Genomic DNA, 21,229 nt, shown 5'->3' with positions numbered 1-21,229 from the left:
TCACGACAACACGCCCACTCATGCATCAAATCTTGTGCAGAGTTTTTTTAGCAAAACATCAAATCAACCAGGTGATTCAGTCCTGCTAGCTATGTTTTGGCACCTTGCGACTTCTGGCTTTTCCCAAAACTAAAATCACCTTTGAAAGGGACGAGATTTCAGACTGTTGCTAAGATACAGGACAGTACGACGGGGTAGCTGACGGTGTTTGGAAGAACTGTGTGAGGTCCCAAAGTACCTACTTTGAAAGTGACTGAGGCATCATTGTCCTATGTACAATGTTTCCTGTACCTTATATCTTCAACAAATGTCTCTATTTTTCATAGTACACAACTGGATAGTTTCTGGACAGATCTCGTACATCTTAAAAATCTTTCTTCAGTATTGGAAACTACAGGTAGATATATTACCTACTTGCCTTAGGCTTTGAAGAATTTATGCTACAAAGAGAATACGGGGGAAATATGGAAAGAAAATACTAAGGGTTTATCCCCAATTCCCTTTCAAAGAAAACAAAAATGTGGGAACCCTGCTCATGTCCCTGGTACTAGTGGGCAGGGCTGGGAGCAGCACAGGATACCCAGACAGCATGCAAAGAATTCTTCCTGCAGGGGACCAGCAACATGAGATATGACTGTCCAAGGGGCTATGGATGGTTTATCCCAGGCACAAAGGACAGCAGCAAACGGGCAGATCAGAAAGCCTCAGTACATGCCCTAAAACTAACAAGCCAAACAAAACTAGACCTAGAAAGCTGGCTCCCACATTTCATTCTGACCAAACAGAAGAACTGGGCACAAGTGAATTTCCTTCGGTGAGCCCGGATTCCTCTACACTCTGAACTTCTGTGTCTCTGATATGTAACATAAATGTGCCTTAAGAGTCTTCCTTCTAGTTTAAGATGTAAGAAGATATTTTAAAGTAGTCAGCAAAGTGAGTACAGATCTAAGCATAATCTACAAACACTGCTCTTGGGCAAATGCCAGGCCCTACTACACTTTTACCTATTTAAGCAAGAAAAAATGACGGGCATAACCATGCCCTTACCTATGAATACATTTCATAATATTAATGAAGAGAATAAATCAACTCAACAGATATTTGTAAATTTATGACAGGAAAATAAATTAAACACTTGACAGCATCTGTCTTGAGATTACAATAAAATTCAAGAATATAATACAGTATATAAAAGATGACAATTTAAAATGAAAGGATGAATTTAAAAATGGTATCAGCAACCTAATAATTCCATTAAAATATCTTGAAGTAGAACGAGCTCAAGAGAAAAAGGAAATGAGGGCATACGGAAAAGTCTCTCTGAACACAGATGACATGAACAAAGTAAGGTGAGATTTCAAGCCAGAGGGCAAAGGACAATTTTGGTAATAAATGGTGGTGGCATGACAGGCTCCCATACAGAAGAAGAAGACCTACACCTCACATCAGACCGGAAAAAGAAGGAAGAACTAAATATGTGTGTGTGTGCCCACGCGTGTGTGTGTGTATAAAATAGATGAAGAAAATGTAATAGCCTTTTTCTACAAGATTAGGGTAGGAGAAATTCATAAACAGAAACAAAATGCCCAGAAGCAGTAAAGGAAAATACTGACAGATTGTCCTGCACAACAATATAACATTTTCCAGGGCAAAGATGATAAAGCCAAAAGCCCCAAAATACACTGGGATAAATACACATCCCTAATATAATACTAATTTATAAACTACTAAGAAAAAACCAATCAGCTTCTGAGTTAAACTAGCAATTCTCAACAGAGAAAATGTAAATGGTTAAGACATAATAATATGCTCAGGGAAATGCAAATTGAAGTACCAATGAGATAGCATTTTTTGCTTACCCTATTGGCAAAAATTAAGATAAATACCCCCTGCAGCTGCTAAGGCTATGTATAAACAGCCACTCTCATCAAGAGTGAAATCTCACCAGTCTCAGGTAAGGAATCTGGTACTATCTGTTGAAATTAAAAGTGTGCATATTCTCTAATGCAGCATTACACTTTTAGGAACCCAGTCTATCAATAATAGAAACGTAAGTATAGGCTATATAGATAAGAATTATTATGGTATTATTTATAAAGAAAAACACTTGAAAATATAACCTTGATATTCACCAGTGTGACAATATTTGAATACTCTAGGGCGCGTCTGTCCACTGGGACACCACAAAGCTATTAAATGAGTTAAATTCCTGTATATTGAGTTGGAAGGATGCCCATGATACACTTGTTAAGTGAAACCTGAACATGCAGAGTAATGTATAGACTATAATCCTATTTTTGTAAAAAATATATAAATTAACTACATATGTATAATATATATTTATATGAGTAAGAGGGGAGGTAAAGAAAAATATTTACTGTGAACACTGGTTACCTTACAGGGTCATCCTAGGGGACAAGAATGATTAATATTTTTCTTTATACACCTCCATTTTGTTACCAGTATTGTTTACCAGTATATTTGTTACCAAATATTGCTTTATAAGTAAGAAGAAATCCAATACATTAACTTACCAAATGACAAATCTACACTTCAAAGTTCATGTGATAGAGTCTCCAATAGTTTTGCTCTAAAAATTAATTTATGCAAAATTAAATTAATTTCTGCTTCTTGCTCTCCTATCCTAATAAAATTATGTAAAAATGACATTCATATTTAAAGTCAACGTCCTGTCTACCACTTGTATTGAAAGTCCAGCTTGCTATCTCAAATTCTAGTTATCTAATGTGGCTTTAAAGTTCTGAAGCTATATGCACTGGAAAATTAAGAACAAAATGGCATAAAGGCCCTGAAGAAATATGGCCAGTAATTTAAAAAAAAAATCAGGCAACAGTTTGTTCTAAATAATAACATTTATTTAGCACTTCATAAATGCTTACATATAAAAATATCCAATAGTCCCAAGAATAAAGGCAAGTCAAAATATGGGGTGCAAATACAGCTGGGAATTTTAAATTGAGGTTGGATTTTTCTTATTGTTTATATATGAAAATGTCTGAGGTAAAGATGTCCCAAAATATAAATTCCTATCCCACCACATCTCCAATGTGACACCCACAGCACTCCTCCTGGGTGGAAGAGTCGTCCTGTTCCTAAGTTTCCTTGTACCAGACAATAACTCTTGTCTTAACCCTTGGATGACGTAGCTGCTAAGGCTCCAACACTGTGGACTATACACTAGTTCCTCACGTGAGAACTGCAGGATTCGCTGACCTGGATAAAGATCTTCACAAGCCTATGTACTTCCAAAAGTTTAAAATCACACTTTGAACTTTATGCTTCTGGATTTAAAAAGTCTTTAAGTTTCCGGGGTTAAGTTTTATTCATGAGGCTTTGGTTGTAGTTGTTGTTTTCTGTGGGATTCTGTTGGGAACCGCCCTGACTGGTATCAGAAGCTGAAACCCCTGCCTAGCTAAGGCTAAGGGAACGCCCTTGGAACCGTAAGCCAGCAAGGAGACAAAAGCTTATCTCCCTGGCAGGAATGCTGCTTCTGCTGCTTTATTCATGACTGAACCCCCAAAAGCTTGGTTGGTTAGCCAAAGACGGGTAAGATTCCCCACAGGGGGAACGACCTAAGACAGGCACGGTCACTTTGGGAGGCCCCCCAAAAGAAGGACTTGGGAGGCTGCAGCAAAAGGGGGTGATGGGCCCTCGCCCCTCAGCTTTGACATAGCCTGAGTTCTCAGTGTCTGGGAGAAAACCACCTTGTCTCCCAGTTGCCTTAGTTCCCTTGCTCCACCTAAGCCTGAAACAATGACAGGGTGGTGCAGCTCGGTACTGAGAAGTGCGGATTCCCCGGGGTGATCAGGCCTAAGAAAGAACATGTAAATTACTGTGAAACCTTCTTTGTTTAGAATGCTCTCAGTTGAATGAGAACGGTCTTAGGAGGAAGTTATTTTGTTCCTCAGTCTTACAGCTCTTTGACCTCCAACTCAATAGACCGGCAGAGTTCTTTGTTTTCTATGGTTCCTTACTTCCCCTAATGAGTACTGTACTTTACCTGAATTATTATGCAGAATGAGCCTAATAAAAGCAGGTATGGATGGTAAATCGGTGCACTCCCCACTGGGGGGGGTGGCCATTTCGTCCCTACTTCCCCACAGAAACTAGTCTGTCTCTGTGCATGTGTTGTTTTTTCTCGCGTGTTTATCGTCGAGCCATCCACAGCGTTCCGTGGTCACTGCTGGCCGGTGACCCACGCGCAACAGGATTCCAATAGAATTGTTACCGCATTAAGCTATCTGGTTTAACTACATCCTTTATTACCAATGAAACATCTATATATGTTGATCCCAGTAGAGAGTTTTGGAAATCAAACAGAAAGAAGGCAGGTGGCTTATTTCAGATAAGGTAATGAAGTCAGACCCCCATTTGAACAGGCTCACTGAAGCCTTGGTGTAAATAAAATTGAACTGTCTAACTTCTTCAGAATGAGATGTCACACAGATGGCTTCCTCTTTTGCCTTAAATAGTGTTAATTCCAAGATTATCAAACACCATATTTAAAAGGAATCATAAAAATAAACTCCTAAAATTAAGACACAAGCATGGCTTGACTTATCAGCTCCCTGAATTTGCTTTGCCATGCTCTCTAAAGATGCGAGCTGTGCATTAATTTTTTTCATGACCCATTTATACTTTGTTTTTTTCCCCCAAATTTCATTTTATGCTCCAAATAAAAGACTGCTGAATCTTCTGAGAAACAGAAAAAAGAGAGGGAAGAATCATCTTTGTGCAATGAGTTGATTCCAAAAATGTAGGAAAAAAGTAAAGAGACTTGATTGCAATGACTCTGTGTGTAACAGTGGATGTTATAAGGAGATAGCTCTTCATAAAGAGCTAATATCTCCTCTACATCATTTTCCCTTTCATATAGAAATGATTGTAGTTTCCCGTCACACAAGGGCTGGGCTGTCTTTCTTCCATCAAATGCTCTCCTAGCTGACAGAGACCATGGAGCTGTGAAAATAGAAATGGGAGGGGAAAGGCTGGTAAAGGAGTTACTTAATGCAACATGATCTTAGTCTACGAATGCAAGTATTAAAAGCTGATACTGTCCCACAGGGAAAAGCTAGTATCTAGAATGGGACTAACATGTTTGAATTCCTACTGTTCCAATTTTCTTGGAAGCCAAAATATCTTCAGACAGGGAAATGCTAGACTTCAAAATGCCATTATGAGTCCCCACTAGATCTTCACCAACAGACAGCTGTGTTGGTAGAGATGTCCAAGATAGATAAAAATCAGGCTTTCTGTAATTTACAGAGGCTTGTGCTTCCCTCTGCTGTCCTACAGTGAAGGCCGAAAAAGAGAAAAACAAAAAAAATTTCTTTTATTATTATAGCATAAAAATCCTAAAGACCTAAGGGAAGCTCACGTCCACATACTCCAAAGCAAATCTGTGAAGATCGGGGTTGGGGAGCAGGGACGCACACATAGGTGTTTAGAATTATAGGCTATGTATCTAGTGCCTTCAGTGCACATATAAGCTATGAAAAATTATGTAGTACAAGAGTGAGAGACTTAAGCTTGTTAGGATACCCGAGGACCACTGTCTACACTGACCAAATAGGCCATAAGCCCCTGAAAACCAAAAGTACTGCTCAGAAATTGCTTAGGAATCTGCATGAGAACTGTCCCCTTCTGCCAGAGCCAGAGATGCTATATCAAAGCACCTGCAGCAGGAGAGCTGGAAAAGATGACTTAGATACAAGAATCTGTACCTCCAACTTCCACACTCTGCCTTCCAGTGATACCCCAGAACCGTGGAGCAGCCATGACGTGTTACAGCTATAAGAACAACACAGGGCAGCAGGGCACATGGCTGGCGTTAGCGCAGAACAGAGTTGTGCACACAGACTTAAAAGCCAATTCCAGAGAATCTGGCAGTGACGAGCAGCCATGCTGCTTGCTTCAGAGGTGACAACACGACAACCAGGGGTACAAGCGCCACACACTTCGAATCTTAGACATTCTGTTAGAAACAATACAGTTAATCAGGCACAGACTGTTTAGTGATTTTAATGATCTCTCTCTTAAGATGTTTTCCATGGATGCTTATTGGTGTCATGTGATAAACGCAGACAGAATCGAATAAGTCACCCTACAACTAGTGGGCTTTACTGAGAAAACACATAGGTCTTTCCCTGCCACTGGTTAAGAGGCCCTGCCTGTCATGACTGCTCTTCAACAATGCCTCTCTGCAGAGTAACTGAGTGTGGCCCATCAAGTTGTTAAGTCAAGCTGTATGTATGTTCTCTGTGTCTGCCAGGCTTCAGACTCAAGGTTTCATGAAAAAGATTAGATGTTTTAATTTCAACAAAAGTTTTCATTTCAGTGTCTTTCTCTTAGTTCAAAATGAGAAGCAGCCAGAGTTGAAAAGTTATTTATTATCTTCTCATTCACTAATTTGCACATGTCCAGCTTTAAAACATAGTTACTTTCAGGTCCATAAAAACTGCATTGGCTTGTTCAGATTTCTGGAAGAGAAAGATGAGGTCCACAGCCCAGCTGAAATAGGGAAGTGCTGCTGCATCACGGAGGGTTCAAGGGCTGCACTAGAAACAAGGTGTGGTTGGCACTCAGCTCCTGACCCTCCAGTCAGAGAGAGACCGGCTGACCAACGGGTCTTGGAAAACAACTGAGCTTACAGGGGCCATAAACAACAACCCCGGCTTAGCTCCTCGTTCCAGAGAGGAAGGAGCTTGGCCTGGGAAGGACACCTTGCCAGTTGGTAGCAAAGATGAGATCAGAGCCCATATACACTAACATTAGTAATTCTGACTCTAAAATTAAAAAAAAAAGCCTTTGAAAACATAACAGGACTGATGATCACTAATGAGTTAAGTTTTCAAACTATCTAAAATACTACATTATGTAATAGTTCACTACGTCTTAGCTATTGAGTTCTTGGTAATAAGTGCAAACTGCATTTGCTTTCCTACTAGCCTAACTAGATTCCATTGAATGCCCATATTTGCAAAACGAGAATTTAAATCCATTAATCCCATGTTACAATCAAGGTACTTTACAGAGGCTCTTACCTGCTTCTCTTGGTTGTATGCTACTTGGAAGAGCTTGTCAGAGAATTTCTGCAAGTTCTTTGGCTGTGTCTAAACCAAGAATGACTTCAGAGTTCTCATCAAATGACTGTCAAAGTCAAATGGAGTTTCAGCCAAGAACCCCTTCAGTCAAGATGGGAACATTATGTCACTTCAGGACCTTTGAGGGCATGAGTTGGTTTCAGGTCTTGATCATGTGGTAGGTTCAGGAAGTGGCTGAGCCCTCACTGGATAGTAACTTGCAAATAGTCAACTCTTTAGACGGGGCAGTGTGCCAGAAAAGCATAGAATCAGACAGGAAACCAGCTCCAGCATTGCCTGAAGTCCTGCCCAATGCAATGATAGGCAAGGGGCACACTGAAGCCTACAGAGTTTCGGTAATATGCTATGTTCTGGTTTGGTGGCAAGTCTAAGATATGAAATGTTTTGTGATAAGGGATTAAACTGCTAGTGGGAGGTAGGTTTGCAAATCACTGGAAAATCAAAAGAGAAACACATGTTAAAAAAGTAACCCTAGTTTGAAGATGTAGGATATAGCCTATGGAGCCCTAAATTGTCAAGATGCACGCAGAGATTTCCTACGATATCAGAGTTCAAGTGGTATAACCAGGCCTGTATTGTAGAACCTATGTTAGAAATGCAGCATCTTGTACGTTAACACAAACTCAAGACTTGTCTTTTACCATTTATCTTTAAAATAATGTATAATGAAGGAACACAAGTTATGATTTGGTTCCTCTACCAAAAACAATATAAAAGCGAGATAAATGGACAAATAAAGAAAACACAAAAGAGTACCAGAATGACCTCAGGAACATTTCAATAGGGAAGCACTATCTGTTCTCCTTCACCCTTAAGTTAGAATTCACAGGCTGCAGCAGCCAGAGGGTGTAGGTGTGACTGTGAGATAACAGTTTTGATTTTCAAGAGCTAGCTATGGAAGCAGCTACACATCTTACCTTAACCTTCCATGAGAGGCTCTTTTATAGAAAAATCATGAACAAAAGAATGAGGAATTGACTGAAGCAAATTTGGCAAGAGAATCAACAGAATTCTAAAAATCTATTCTTTCCATTGTCATGGAATTCACAATACACCAGACCCAAAGTCTCAGAATCTAGCCAATGAACAACCTCCTTGATCCTGGAAAACATGTAAAAAGGGCAAACTACAATCAGCATTCAGACCTACTAAATTTGGTTCACAAATGCTACATTTGAGAGACACCTGAAAATTCAAATCATTTCCTAATCTCCAAGAATCTCAAAGGTAAGGACATTTATTCCTGATTGGGGATATATAGCAGAATATTAGTTAAAGTGTAAAATAATTATTTATAATCTTGTTTGTAAAACATTTAAATTTTAAGTAATAATTGACTTTGAGATACCTTTAGGAATACCTCCTTCTGAAATTTCACTGTTAAGGGAACTTTCTGGGGCCACAGACTGTGTGATTTCCTTCCTGTAAGAACTGGTGTGGCTCAGTTGACCAGGCACCATCCCACAAAGCAAAAGGTGGCTGGCTCAATTCCTGGTCAGGGCACATGCCTGGGTTGTGAGTTTGGTCCTTGGTTAGGGTATGTATAAGAGACAACCAATCGATGTTTCTCTCTCACATCGATGTTTCTCTCTCTCCTTTCTCCTTCCCTTTCTCCTTCCCTTCTCCTCTCTCTAAAAAATAAAAAAAATAAAAAACAAAGGAACAGAAAGTAAAGCCACATAGTAGCCAGGTATGTGTTTTCCATGCTTATCCTTTTCAACAAAGTGGGTCATTTCCAGGGCTTCCTGGGGCAGCCTACAGATACTGCCAATGAAAAAGCCTGTCCCTGGGCCAGGAGGAGTGAGCCCTTTATCTGGTGCTGACTCCCCCATGGCACAAGAGTGACCTGTGAGGGGTACTGCTGCTGCCTGTTGATGTGAGTGCTTCCCTGCACTCACAGGCACTGAGGTTTAAGGAGCATCATAGACGAGACTTTCATTCTTTCAACCCAGGAGACACTTGGCTAGAGCGTTTGTACATATGTAAGTGAAGAGTTTTCTTATTACCTTAAGTGACTAGCATTGGATGGAACACTTCTACTGTGCAGTGGTAGTAGTGGTGGGGTGAGCTGAGAAAAGAGAAGAACTTCAGCACAGAGACACATAAAAGCATCACGGAAGGCCATGCACGGTGACTAAGTGAGAAGCCAAGCACTCCGTGGGAGCCCTTAGACTCGTAAAGGCACAAAGGCGCGACTCCCCTCGTGACCAACCTGCTGTGGCCCTGCATGTCCCCCAGCTCCTTCTGCAGCCTCGCATTCTTCTCCTCTTCCTCCAACAGCCTCCTCTTCACAGTGCGCAGCTCCTGTTGGGCCTCACACTTTATGTCGTTGGCTACCACCACTGCAGTCTGCAGGTCCGCCTGGAACCGCCTCCACTCCTCAGTTTCCTCCTGAAAATGCCAGAGTCCATGTCAGCATCATGGACTGGGCAGGGGGCCAGTCCTGACACCTGCCCAGCTGTCAGGACTGGCCCCCTGCCAGGGGTTACAAAGACCCCATGCCCAACACTGAGCGAGGCTGGCTGGGCTGTCCTCAGTGAGGCACTACTTTGATGGTACCCCACTACTGAGAAAAGGTACAGGTGGGAAGCACACTTCGGGTTATCAGAGTTCTCCATCCTAAACCTGAAAGGCTGCTTTAATTTTACTTCCTGCCAACACTAATTTGGACCCATGCCATGGAAATGTACTATGAGAAAAACAGGCTAGAGAGAGTATTCAGGGTATTTTTCAAAGGTTTTCAAACTAAAAGAGGAATATTTCTAGTAAAATGTTGGAGAAGGTCCTCATCCCCTGCTGTAACTACATCTCACCTTTATCTGCTTAGTCAGAGTCTTCAGCTGCCTTTCCAGGTCTGCTTTCTGTTCCTCCAGCTTCATCACATTGCCTAGAAATAAAGAAGTCAGACAGAGCTAAAAGAGTTGGGAGACTCTTGGGAGAAGATAAGCTAGGTGGGAAAGGAGCAGCTCTGGATTTGGCCCCAGACTTTAAAATCCATCTATTCTAGTATAAATTCCATTCTTGGCACCCTGCAAACTGGGGGCCAGAAGCAGGAGGTTCTTCTAAAATAGAAAATGGGAATAGAAAACAAGTGGTGTTTCAGTCTGGTTATACCCTCAGATGACAGGCTGTACAACCACACAGCACTATGGGAAGAGACCTAAATAGCTACTCACACTTATTACGCTTACTCTGGGCCTCCCTGATGTTTGTACCCATCATCCTGAATGTCCTTTATTGCTGTGAGGCTTCTGTGTAAGAAAGAATATGACTAGTTATTACTACAGTGACTTTTAGACTCATTTCTAGAGTTGTAGTTCTTAATAGCATTTTAACCTCAGAATCACATGAGAAGCTTTTCAAAAGCACAGATGTTCAAGCCCCAGACTCTGGCCCTCAGAATGGGAATCTCCAAGGGCAGATGGAATAGAGGTGTATATACTTTGCAGCTCCCTAATTAAGAACATTTAGTTCCTTTCTCTCTGTGCCTCTAATTTTCACCATGTTGCTATCAGAGTCATTTCAAGATAAATCTGATCATGTCCCCAACCTAGTTAAAATTCTTCAGTGTTTCTTCATGATCTACTTCAGAGCAGTTGTTATCTGCATGAATCAGAATGATCAGAGAAGTTTCAGGAAAAAAATCCACAGGGTCAGGTCCTATACCAGCAGCTCTAATTCAGCATGTGGGCCCTGAGAATTTGTTTGGGGTCAATGCTGCAGAATGAGAAAATGCTCTTTAACTTTTTAAATTTTATTTTTCTGTCCCTTTCTTTCAAGGATTTTATGGGGTGAAGTAATTATCCTTGGCTGGATTCGTGTGTCCTTGGGCCTCCTAGTTAAGAGACATCTTAATAATACCTTCCTATCCCTGACAGAAGTTAAATGTTTCTTACTAGATGCACGGTCTGTGTTATTTTCAATCCTGCATATGCTATGATACAAATGCAGGGAGTCGGCCTGACATCTGTTCTGGACATTAATTATAAGCTTCTTTCTTGGTGTGTCTGTGCTGACTTTTAAGGATTAGGAGACAAAACAACCAAATTCTCAATAGCAATATATCATTAAAAGAAAAAGAAAGCAAAACTGGACTTCTCCTCTTTGACTTTATACTTTCCAAGTGCGGTGCTATGTTTGTAAACACACACTGACCACTGGCAATGGCAGAGGGGCGCCTTGCTGTGGTCACATTTTTGTCAAACAAAATGTTATTTGTGTTTTATGCAGTAGGTTTGTTTGCCAGGGTCCTTGTAAAAAAAAAAAAAGACTCTCCTGAGGCAGGAGAGTAAGAAGTAGGAAAATCCCTGGGCAAGTGGAATGGTGAAACTGAGACAAGATAATTAAACCAGGCCAATTGTTCAATTTGAACAATTTACAGCCAGATGGTGAATTGCAAGACCTTACCTCCTCTAACTAAGGACACTTGAGAATGAGTGATTTATACCGCTACTTCTAGACCAGAGAATACACAGCTTAAATCTCCCTGGTCGGGGGCATAGAGAACAGAGACCCAGTTAGTGTTACTGGTGCCAGCCAAGGACAGATGAAGTCAGGGAACAAATAACAAAACCCAGTTAGAGCCAGGGAGACCTAAGATAAATGTAAAGCAGTAAAGCTGACCAGAGAATAATCCCAACTCCCCTATACACTAATTTTGATGCATCAGCATATTAAAAAACGCACCTGGAAAGCTGATGAATATTTTGCTGAAGCCCTCCCTTAAGATTCTCACCCACAGAAGATAAAAACCCTCAATACAAAGTCCCAATGCAGGCTCACGCTAGAGCATGCCCATGACCCTTCTTGTGCATGAACCTGTTACTTCCCCCTAAGCTCTACAGTTCTCCAGGAGACTTGCAACCAGAAAAGCAGCAGGCAGAGGCAGCTTGACCCAGGCTAACCACCTTATCCTGTCTCCAAGGCCTGTTTTTCAACTTCCCAGTGAGCTAACAGCAGCCCCACCTTGGCTCACGTCTTTCCTATTATAGCTCTAGGGAGCCAAAGCAGAGCACTGCCCAGGCTCTCTCCTGTTGTTTCTTCCACCCAAAGTCTTTCCTTTGTTTCACTGCCCCCAGCTTTAGTCAACGTACTCTCAAAATCACCTGGGCTCATGATGTGAAACCTCTTCTGTACAAAGTCAAGAACCTACCACTACAGGCCAGCCTGAGGCGGACCTGCTTGGCCTGGTCCCTTCCCATCAGTGCTAGAAACCTGGTGCCCATATAACACTTTTCCTGCATAATGGTCAACAGGAATTTAAATTTTTTTTCCAGCCCTGGTTGGGTGGCTCAACTGATTGGAACATCATCTGGTTCACCAAAAGGCTATGGGTTCATTCCTGGTCAGAGCATGTAGGAGAGGCAACTGATTGATGTTTCTCTCTCACATACCAATCTCTCTCTCTCTTAAAAAAAAAAATCAGCCCTGACTGATGTGGCTCAGTGGATTGAGTATTGGATTGCAAAGCAAAAGGTCACTGGTTCAATTCCCAGTCAGGGCACATGCCTGGGCTGCTGGTCAGGTCCCTAGGAAGGGGTGTGTGAGAGACAATCACACATTCATGTTTTTCTCCCTCTTTTTCTCTCTCCCTTCCCCTCTATCTAAAAACAAAATCTTTATCCTCAGGTGGAGATTTAAAAAAAATTTTCCCATAGCTTCCTGATCTACACACCTGCCTTACGTGCAAGTTTTTAACTTTCCTCATGAGCTGTGTGGCCTCTGCCAGCACTAGCTGAGAGAAGTTTAACACCTTCCTGACCCTGAGACATGTGAGTATAAATTTGTCTGGTTTCTGGCTTCACAACAACACTGTCCATATGTTTTTGGTTTTTAATAGGCTGTCATCGTACGAAGCCACAAATTAAGTCACTTTCCCACAGCTTCATCGTACAGCACAGGTTTCACTGTGAGGCTCTTAGGAGCAGTCTCAGATGCAGACTGGTGAATGTCCACTTCCTTTACCCAGTGGTTTTAGTTAACAGTTAATGGTTCAATAACCACTGTTGATTTATTAACACTGAACTCACAGCTGATAGCACTGTAACCCATGCTCGAACAAGGCTGACCTAACTCACCTCCTTTCTCCACAAAGCACATTGCAGTCTTTCTGTGCATGGGGTCCATTTTAAACAGTGAAATCACCCACACAGAGCATAAAAATGCAAAACACATGGCACTAAATAAGCCATAAAAAAGACACCTGTTTACAGTGGGCAAGCTGAAACCAGGCAGTGAATGTCACGGAGTTCCGCCTGTACTGGGAATGCACTTTGGGAGGCTCACACTTCCCACAGCTCTGCACAGGTCTGTGAGTGACCTTCAGAGGGTCAAGAGAACTGATTCTGAAGCTACAAATAAATATTGGCAAGAAGGCAAGTTCACAAATATGGATTCCATGAATAGACAGTTTGAACAAGGCACATTGGGGAACTTTGCAGGCTACCAACTCTGCTATTTTTAGCAATGGTTAGTGTCACTAAAAGCTTTGTGTGTTAATTCTTTTGTTACAAAAGCAAAACACATTAGATGAGATCATTTGATAAGACTTATTTGGACAAAGCAGGCAATGTATAACTGATCTCTTTTAAAAATGTCTTTCCCTATTCAAAGCAAACAACAATTTTGTAAATGAGCCATATATTAGTACCCCTTCAGTAACAAAGAGGCCACCTTTTCCGTTATTTGATATCCTACCATCAATGGGACAGATGCTGAAATTGCTTTCTCCCTGACAAAAGAGCATACATTGTTTGAATCAGTTTATCTGTCACAAGTCTTTTTATCCATCAGACCCAAAATAAGGACACCCTGTCATACCTGACGAGTGGGGTCCACTGTGTGGTTCATGCACGGTGTACCTAACACTCTGAAATGGGTTTGCTCTATTTACAATCACCTCACACTGTTGACTCACGTTCAACAACCTTTTCTTCTACATTACCCATTTTCCAGCTTTGTCTAGGTGATTAATTATTCTGTCTTCCTTAACTGCCATTCTTCCCAGGACATTACAGAAGATTCAAAGAAAGACTTTTCATAAACATGCTTATATTGCCCACAGCTACTGGTTCTTTCCTATCCTAGTCACGCCTGATCCGCATTTCACCAGGGCTCAATTTCACTTACTTTCCAGCTCACTGATGAGTTGATTATTATGTAACTTGACAGCTCGATGCTGTTCCACCTGATCTTCCAACTCAAATATGGTTTCCTTCATGTCTTTAATCTCTGCATCACTCTCAGATGCTTTCTCTTGCAGTTTCAGGCTGGTTCTGCTCAGCTGTTCTGCTTGATGATCACATATCTCCTTCAAGTAAGAATAATCCTTTTCTACCTAGAATAAAAAGCAGGTTCCCTCGTCAGTTTAACAGGAAAAAGTACCTCACACATTAGCATCAGGCTCATCAGCCCAACAGAAGGGAAGCCCTTGGCACAATCCATGCCGTCATCATTGCTGTAGTCTTAGCCTTGGACATAGGCAAGTCTATAAATACTCACAGAAATTTGGTATGTATAAAAGGACAAACGGGTGGATTCTGTGCCCCTTTCTACCGGCACAAAGAAAGCCGCACATATGTAAATATCCTTCTTCAGGCACTTGGGTAAAACTGCACTCACATTGGGAGGCTCAGGTGCCCTGTGTGGCTGCCAAACCTCACGTCTGCTACGGAGCAGCGCCATCTGCTGGTAATCCAGGAACAACACCCCTCGGACCTGACATCCCCTAGAAACCCCAAATATCTTTAACCATAAAGCACTTGTGGCTACAGTGGGTTGTTTTTTTTTTAGAGGTATATAACATTAACGTCATAGGGAACACCTGTTGAAGGTACACAACACAAAAATGTGTATGCACCATACAAAGAGACACAGCACAGCACACTCACTCATCTGACCCTTCAACTTTTAATCATTAAACACTTAAAATATACAGAAAAGCACCAAAAGTGATGAGATAACCACATACCCACACACACTTAACTGGTTAAATTTTGCCACATTTCGTAATTTTTTTTTTACTTTAACAAGATTTGTGAAGACCTCAACTTCCCTCCCACCCTAGAGAGTAACATGTATTTCCCTAAAATTGGTATGTGGTCATCCCTTGAATGGTTTTTATACATAAAATTTTTATACAAATGATGTTACACTATATTATGTTTTTGCAGTGTACTGTATTATATTGCATTATATTATATGGTAATGTGTTTTTGTCCTATATTACACCATGCTTATTACACCTTAACTTCTTTTTGAGATGTATTCATATTAACATACATTGCTCTAGGTCTTCACTTTAAATGCTGCATAGCATTCTATTGTCTGAATATACTAATTATTATGAACTGTCCCTTTTCTATAGTCTTTTAATTACTGTAACTATATAGTTTTATATTTATCAGGTAATGTAAGCTCGATACCTAGTAGATTTCCTAAATTTGGAGGGGTTTCCATATACAATATGTTTTTTCCAATTGTATTTCACATGCAAAACCTTTCTAGGCTGAACACTCTATGGGGACAGGGACCCTGTATTCTCTCCTCACACTTATATCCCCAGCAACTACAGTGTCAGACACATAAGAGGCCCTAATGAATGTCTGATGAATGAACAGACAGTGGAAGGCAGTACTGCACTGTCTTTCAATTGGGAGGTTGTGATACACAATACAGAAGGAAGAAGGGGAAGGAGGGAGGGAATAAGGAGAGAGTGCCAGCATGGGGAAGATCGAGAATACTGCTTACACTTAGGGCAAGCACTGCTCCCTGAAACTTGTGTTTCAGTTATGAAGATGTATGGCTCTGTACTGCAACATAAACTATGTCATTGTGGACTGCTGTCCTAAGTTTCAAAGCTAGTGTGCTACATGAAAATGAGTAAGGGTGGAGCCTGGAGCCTGGTTGCTAGAATTTAAATCCCAGTACTACCTGAGAGAGCTGAGGGACAGTGCCAGGGTCCCTGTGCCAGGTCCCTCTCCCATGTTGCCCACAGACGCCACCTCTCCTGGGCTGAGCACTCCCCCTCCCTGCAGCATAAGCCTACAGGAATGCACTAACTAGCTCCACCCTCCATCTCCCTGTCCTCTGAGCTTACACCCTGGGGAAGAGTGAGTTGCCCAGCCTGTGGTGTGGACTTTCTTGGAGGGGCTCTTGAGGGCAAACTCTGCGGGTATCACAGACTAAGTTGTGTAGCTCTGGGGTGGGGGCCACTCCCCTCCCCCACCTCTGGCCCTGACCAGTGGCACCGCCCACACCCCCACGGAAGATCCACTAGCCCCACCCTCCCATCTCCAAGTGGCCCCTCCTTGCCATGCACTACGCAGAAGTGAGCTGGCTGTGGCCAGCATGCAGGCCAGCATGCTGGCCCTTGTTGTGGCCTCTCCTGGGATGCTCTCCAGGAGGGACAGACCCGAGCTGTGCGGCTCCAGGGCAGGGGCCACTCTTCCCTCACATGCCTGACCAGCACTGCTGGTCCTGTGCAAAGAGAGCCCTCCCTTCACACGGCCCAATCTTGGTCTGTTTGGGCCTGATGAACCCTGATGCCCCCACCCTGCCCACTTCCCAAGACCCTGCCTACCATAAAAGTCCACAGGCACCTGTGGTGCAGGCTGACCTTGCTGTGCATGGAGAGTTTCGCTGAGTGGCCCCAGTGCCAGCACTGGTGCCGAGTGTGAATCTGTTTTAGTCCGGTGAACACCGCTTACCCCTACCTGGTGACTCACCGAGAACCTATCTCATGCAACCCACATACTGCCAGAGGCCCTTTCAGTGACTGAGCCTAACAGGCAGCCAGCTGGCAGATGCTGGGGAGTCCTGGACCTTTTGCTGACCTGCTCCTGGGGATTGGTGCTGGTGAAAGCCAACCTTGGTGTGAATTTCCCCTCCCACGCAGACCCAGGCCCAGCAGAGGCAGCCGCAAACTGTGGATTGCTTTGTGGCTCCGAACAGGTAGCCCAGGGCCGGTCACAGGCAGCGCCTAACATGTCCTGCACTGGATCTCTCCAAAGAGACCCCAGAGTCAACACACCTGCTGGCAGGATTCAGACCACATCAGAGCAGGACCCAATTTGCTCCACAAGTGGCACATCCAAAGGCGGATCTCAGCAGGCACAGACCCTGCTGGGGTGAATTCTACTTCACAGGGTCAGCACAGCACGGCAGCTTGTGGTTCTCTGTGGTTGGGTCAATCCTCACAGTCAGCCAGCCTGGGGTCAATCCCACCCACAGATGAGCCAACAGCAATCAAGACTCAACTACCACAGGGAGGGTTCACAGAACCCACACAAGGGACACTCCTGAAGCACCTGGCTTAGATGATCAGGTGCCACTGAGCTCCACTGGACACCTACTACGTATGACCTCATGCTAAGACTGGGAGGCATAGCAGTTCTACCTAACGCAGAAACAATTAGAGGCAGCCAGAATGGGGAGACAAAGAAACAGGCCCCAAATGAAAGAACAAAAGGAATCCCCAGAAAAAGAACTGAATGAAATGGAGACAAGCAATCTACGAGATACGGAGTTCAAAATAACGGTTATAAGAATGTTCAAGGAACATAGAGGAAGGATAGATGAGCTCAGCAAGAATGTAAAGAAATAGTAAACATAAGAAACCCCATAAAACCATAAAAATAACTAGGCAGAAGTAAAGAGTACAATATCTGAAATAATAATACACTAGAAGGAATCAACAGCAGGTTAGATGGAGCGGAGGACTGAATCAGCAGTTTGGAAGACAAGGTAGTGGAAAACACCCAATCAAAATAGGAAAAAGAAAAACATTTTAAATGAGGATAGTTCAAGAGACCTCCTCTTATATGACATCTGTATCATAGGGGTAACCACAAGGAGAAAAGAGAGCAAGAAATTCAAAACTTATTTGAAGAAATGCCTGAAAATTTCCCTAACCTGGTGAAGAAAAAAGTCACACAAATATGGGAACTGCAGACAATCCCAAACGACATGAACCCAAAGAGGCCAACACCAAGACACATCATAATTACAATGGCAAAGGTTAAAAAGAGAGATTCTTTTTTAAAAAACCCTCACCTGAGGATATTTTTTCATTGCCTTTACAGAGAGAGGAAGGGAAAGAGAAAAATGTGGATGTGAGAGAGAAACACTGATCGGCTGACTCCCAAATGTGCCCAGACTGGGAATCATATGAACCCAGCCCAGGTATCAAACCCACAAGCCATGCATATGGGAATGAACCTGTAACTTTTTGGTTACAGGACAATGCTCCCAACAACTGAGACACACCAGACAGGGTGGGGGGAAAAGAGATTCTTAAAAGCAGCAAGAGAAAGGCAGTTACATATGTGGGAGCTCCCACAAGACTATGAACAGAATTCTCAACAGAAACTTTTCAGGGCAGAAGGCAATGGCATGAAATATTCAAAGTGACGAAAAGCAAGGACCTATGATAAGTCTCCTTTACCCAACATTTAAAGTTGAAGGAGGGAAGACAGAATAGGTAAATGTGGCTCGTCTTGCATAACCACAGAAAAATTACAGAACAAATATCACTCAAAACCATCAGAAAATTGAGCTGTATGGAAGTCTGACAACTAAAGAATTAAAGAAACCACAGTTATCCAGATGGGTAGGAGGGGCAGAGGGGTGGAGGCACAGATGGGCTGTTCCTAAACCCAGGTGTGGTGGATATAAAATGGAGGGATATCCTGGGAGCAAGGGATGCCAGCCCTACACCAGACTACCCAGTCCAAGGTTCCAATGCCAGGAAGATAAGTCCCTACAACTTCTGGCTGTAAAAAGCAGCTGGGTCAGCAGAAGAAACTCCAGGATTCTCACTCCTCTTAAAGGGACTCAAAAGTGCACATGGACTTACTCAGAATCACTCCTTCTGAGCTCCAGCACCTGGGTAGCACCTTGAAGAGCACCAGTGTCATACTGGGAGGAAATGAAGTGTCTAGCATCAGGGCAAGAACTGGAGGACAGCTTTTTCCTAGACAGAACTGCAGAGAGTGGCCACTGTACCTTTCCTGAGTCCTACCCCACACAGAGCCACAGTGTGTTGGCACCATATTTGAACTGTCATCAACCTGGTTCATGCAGTAAGCTCTTCCCTGACAATTAGCTAAGGGTCCACTCCATCCAACTTATAGGCCCACTCAAGCTGGTAACAGAGGCTTTTCCATATGAAGGACTGGGCTAGGTATAGGCTTCAGACCTTCCAAACTCTGCTCAAACAAGCAACAGCTGAGCCCAGCCGTCCATACCCATAGCTAAGTGGCCCCAGGCCTGGCACTAGCAGCAGCCATCTACAAATTGCTTCATAGCTTATGCAAAGGGAACCCAGACAGACCATAGGTGAAGGGTGACCTTGGCCTGAAACACCTGGGAAACCCCAGAGCCTGTGCACCCAGCAGAGAGTTACAAACCAAGTCAGAGCACCATCCAACCACCTCCATAAGCTATGGTGGGAGGTGGTTGCTGGCCAGGGATCACAGCTGTCTGGACTGGGTAAATCCCTTCCATTGGCTTGCTAACAGCAATCAAGACTCACCTACAAGAGGAGGGGGCACTCAATCCATGCAGAGGGTACATCTTAAGTACACAGCTTGGGAGATAGGAAAGACTATGCCACTGGACCCTGCAGGAAACACCTACTACTTTAGGCCATGCTACCAAGACACAGGGTCAAAGGAGCTCTACCTAATACACAGAAACAAACACAGAGAGGCTGCTAAGATGAGGAAACAAACAAATATGGCCCAAATGAAAGAAAAGGACAAAACTCCAGAAAGAGAACTAAACAAAATGGAGATAAGCAACCTATCAGATGCAGAGTTCAAAACACTGGCTATCAGGATGCTCAAAAACTCACTGGGTACTTCAACAGCATAAAAAAGATCCAGGCAGAAATGAAGGTTACATTAAATGAAATAAAGAAAATTCTACAGGGAACTAATAGTGGAGGGGATGAAACTAAGAATCAAATCAATGATTTGGAACACAAGGAAGAAAATGTACAGTAAGAAGAAATAATAATACCAAAAAATTGAGGACAGTGTAAGGAGCCTCTAGAACAGCTTCAAATATTTCAACACTTGCATCATAGGGATGCCAGAGAAGAGAGAGAACAAGAAATTGGAAACCTATTTGAAAAATAATGAAAGAAAACTTCCCTAGTTTGATGAAGGAAATAGACATACAAGTTCAGGAAGCACAGAGTCCCAAACAAGATGGACATAGGGGCCCACACCAAGACACATCATAATTAAAATGCCAAAGGTTAAAGATGAAGAGAGAATTTTTTTTAAATTGATTTTCCTTGTTCATTCTTTTTTTTTAAAGATTTTATTTATTTATTTTTTAGAGAGGGAAGGGGGGGTGGAGAGAGAGAGAGAGAGAAAGAGAGAAAGAGAGAGAAACATCAATGTGCAGTTGCTGGGGGCATGGCCTGCAACCCAGGCATGTGCCCTGACTGGGAATAGAACCTGCGACACTTTGGTTCGCAGCCTGCGCTCAATCCACCGAGCTACACCAGCCAGGTGAAGAGAGAATCTTAAAAGCAGCAAGAAGAAAGCAAAGACTTACCTATAACAGAGTTCCCATAAGATTTTCGGCTAATTTCTCAAGAGACTTTACAGGCTAGAAGGGATTGGCAAGAAATATGCAAAGTGATGAAAAGCAAGGACCTACAACCTAAATTATTTTATCCAGCAAAGCTATCCTTCAGAAGCAAAGGGCAGATAAAGTGCTTCCCAGACAAGGTAGAGCTAAAGGAGTTCACCATCACCAAACCACTATTATATAAAATGCTGAAGGAACTTATTTAAGAAAAAGAGTAAGATCAAAACTATGACCATTAAAATGGCAATAAATTCACAATTATCAACAACTGAATCTAAAAAACTAAGCAAACAACCAGAATAGAAACTGCATCAGAGATATGGAGAACACTGGGATGGTAGCCAGTGGGGTTGGGAGTTCGGGGGATTGGGGGAAAGGTGCAGGGTCTAAGAAGTACAAATTGGTAGACACAGAGTAGTCAGGGGATGTTAAGAACAATATGGGAAATGGAGTTTCCAAAGAACTTATATGCATGACCCATGGGCATGAACAATGGACAGGGA

General features: G+C 42.7%; 1 protein-coding gene across 6 annotated transcripts in view; it reads right to left on the bottom strand.

The window, feature by feature from the left end:
- Positions 1 to 21,229, bottom strand: part of SPECC1 (sperm antigen with calponin homology and coiled-coil domains 1) — a 336,370-nt gene that overhangs the window by 90,200 nt on the left and 224,941 nt on the right. For 5 of the 6 annotated variants that reach the window (XM_045824061.1, XM_045824063.1, XM_045824060.1 and 2 more), the window contains 3 exons: positions 14,253 to 14,460; positions 9,938 to 10,011; positions 9,337 to 9,515 (listed from right to left, as the gene is read on the bottom strand). In XM_045824061.1, coding sequence (XP_045680017.1) covers positions 9,337 to 9,515; positions 9,938 to 10,011; positions 14,253 to 14,460 — 461 coding nt within the window. Of the gene's footprint in view, positions 1 to 4,128; positions 4,981 to 9,336; positions 9,516 to 9,937; positions 10,012 to 14,252; positions 14,461 to 21,229 lie in introns of those variants that run through there. The other variant, XM_045824065.1, reaches the window with a different exon arrangement.

The sequence above is a fragment of the Phyllostomus hastatus genome, unplaced genomic scaffold (assembly GCF_019186645.2).
Source record: "Phyllostomus hastatus isolate PE091 unplaced genomic scaffold, TTU_PhHast_1.1 phas_scaffold_55, whole genome shotgun sequence".
In the NCBI taxonomy this organism is placed as follows: domain Eukaryota; kingdom Metazoa; phylum Chordata; class Mammalia; order Chiroptera; family Phyllostomidae; genus Phyllostomus; species Phyllostomus hastatus.
This window is presented reverse-complemented; position numbering and strand designations above follow the sequence as displayed.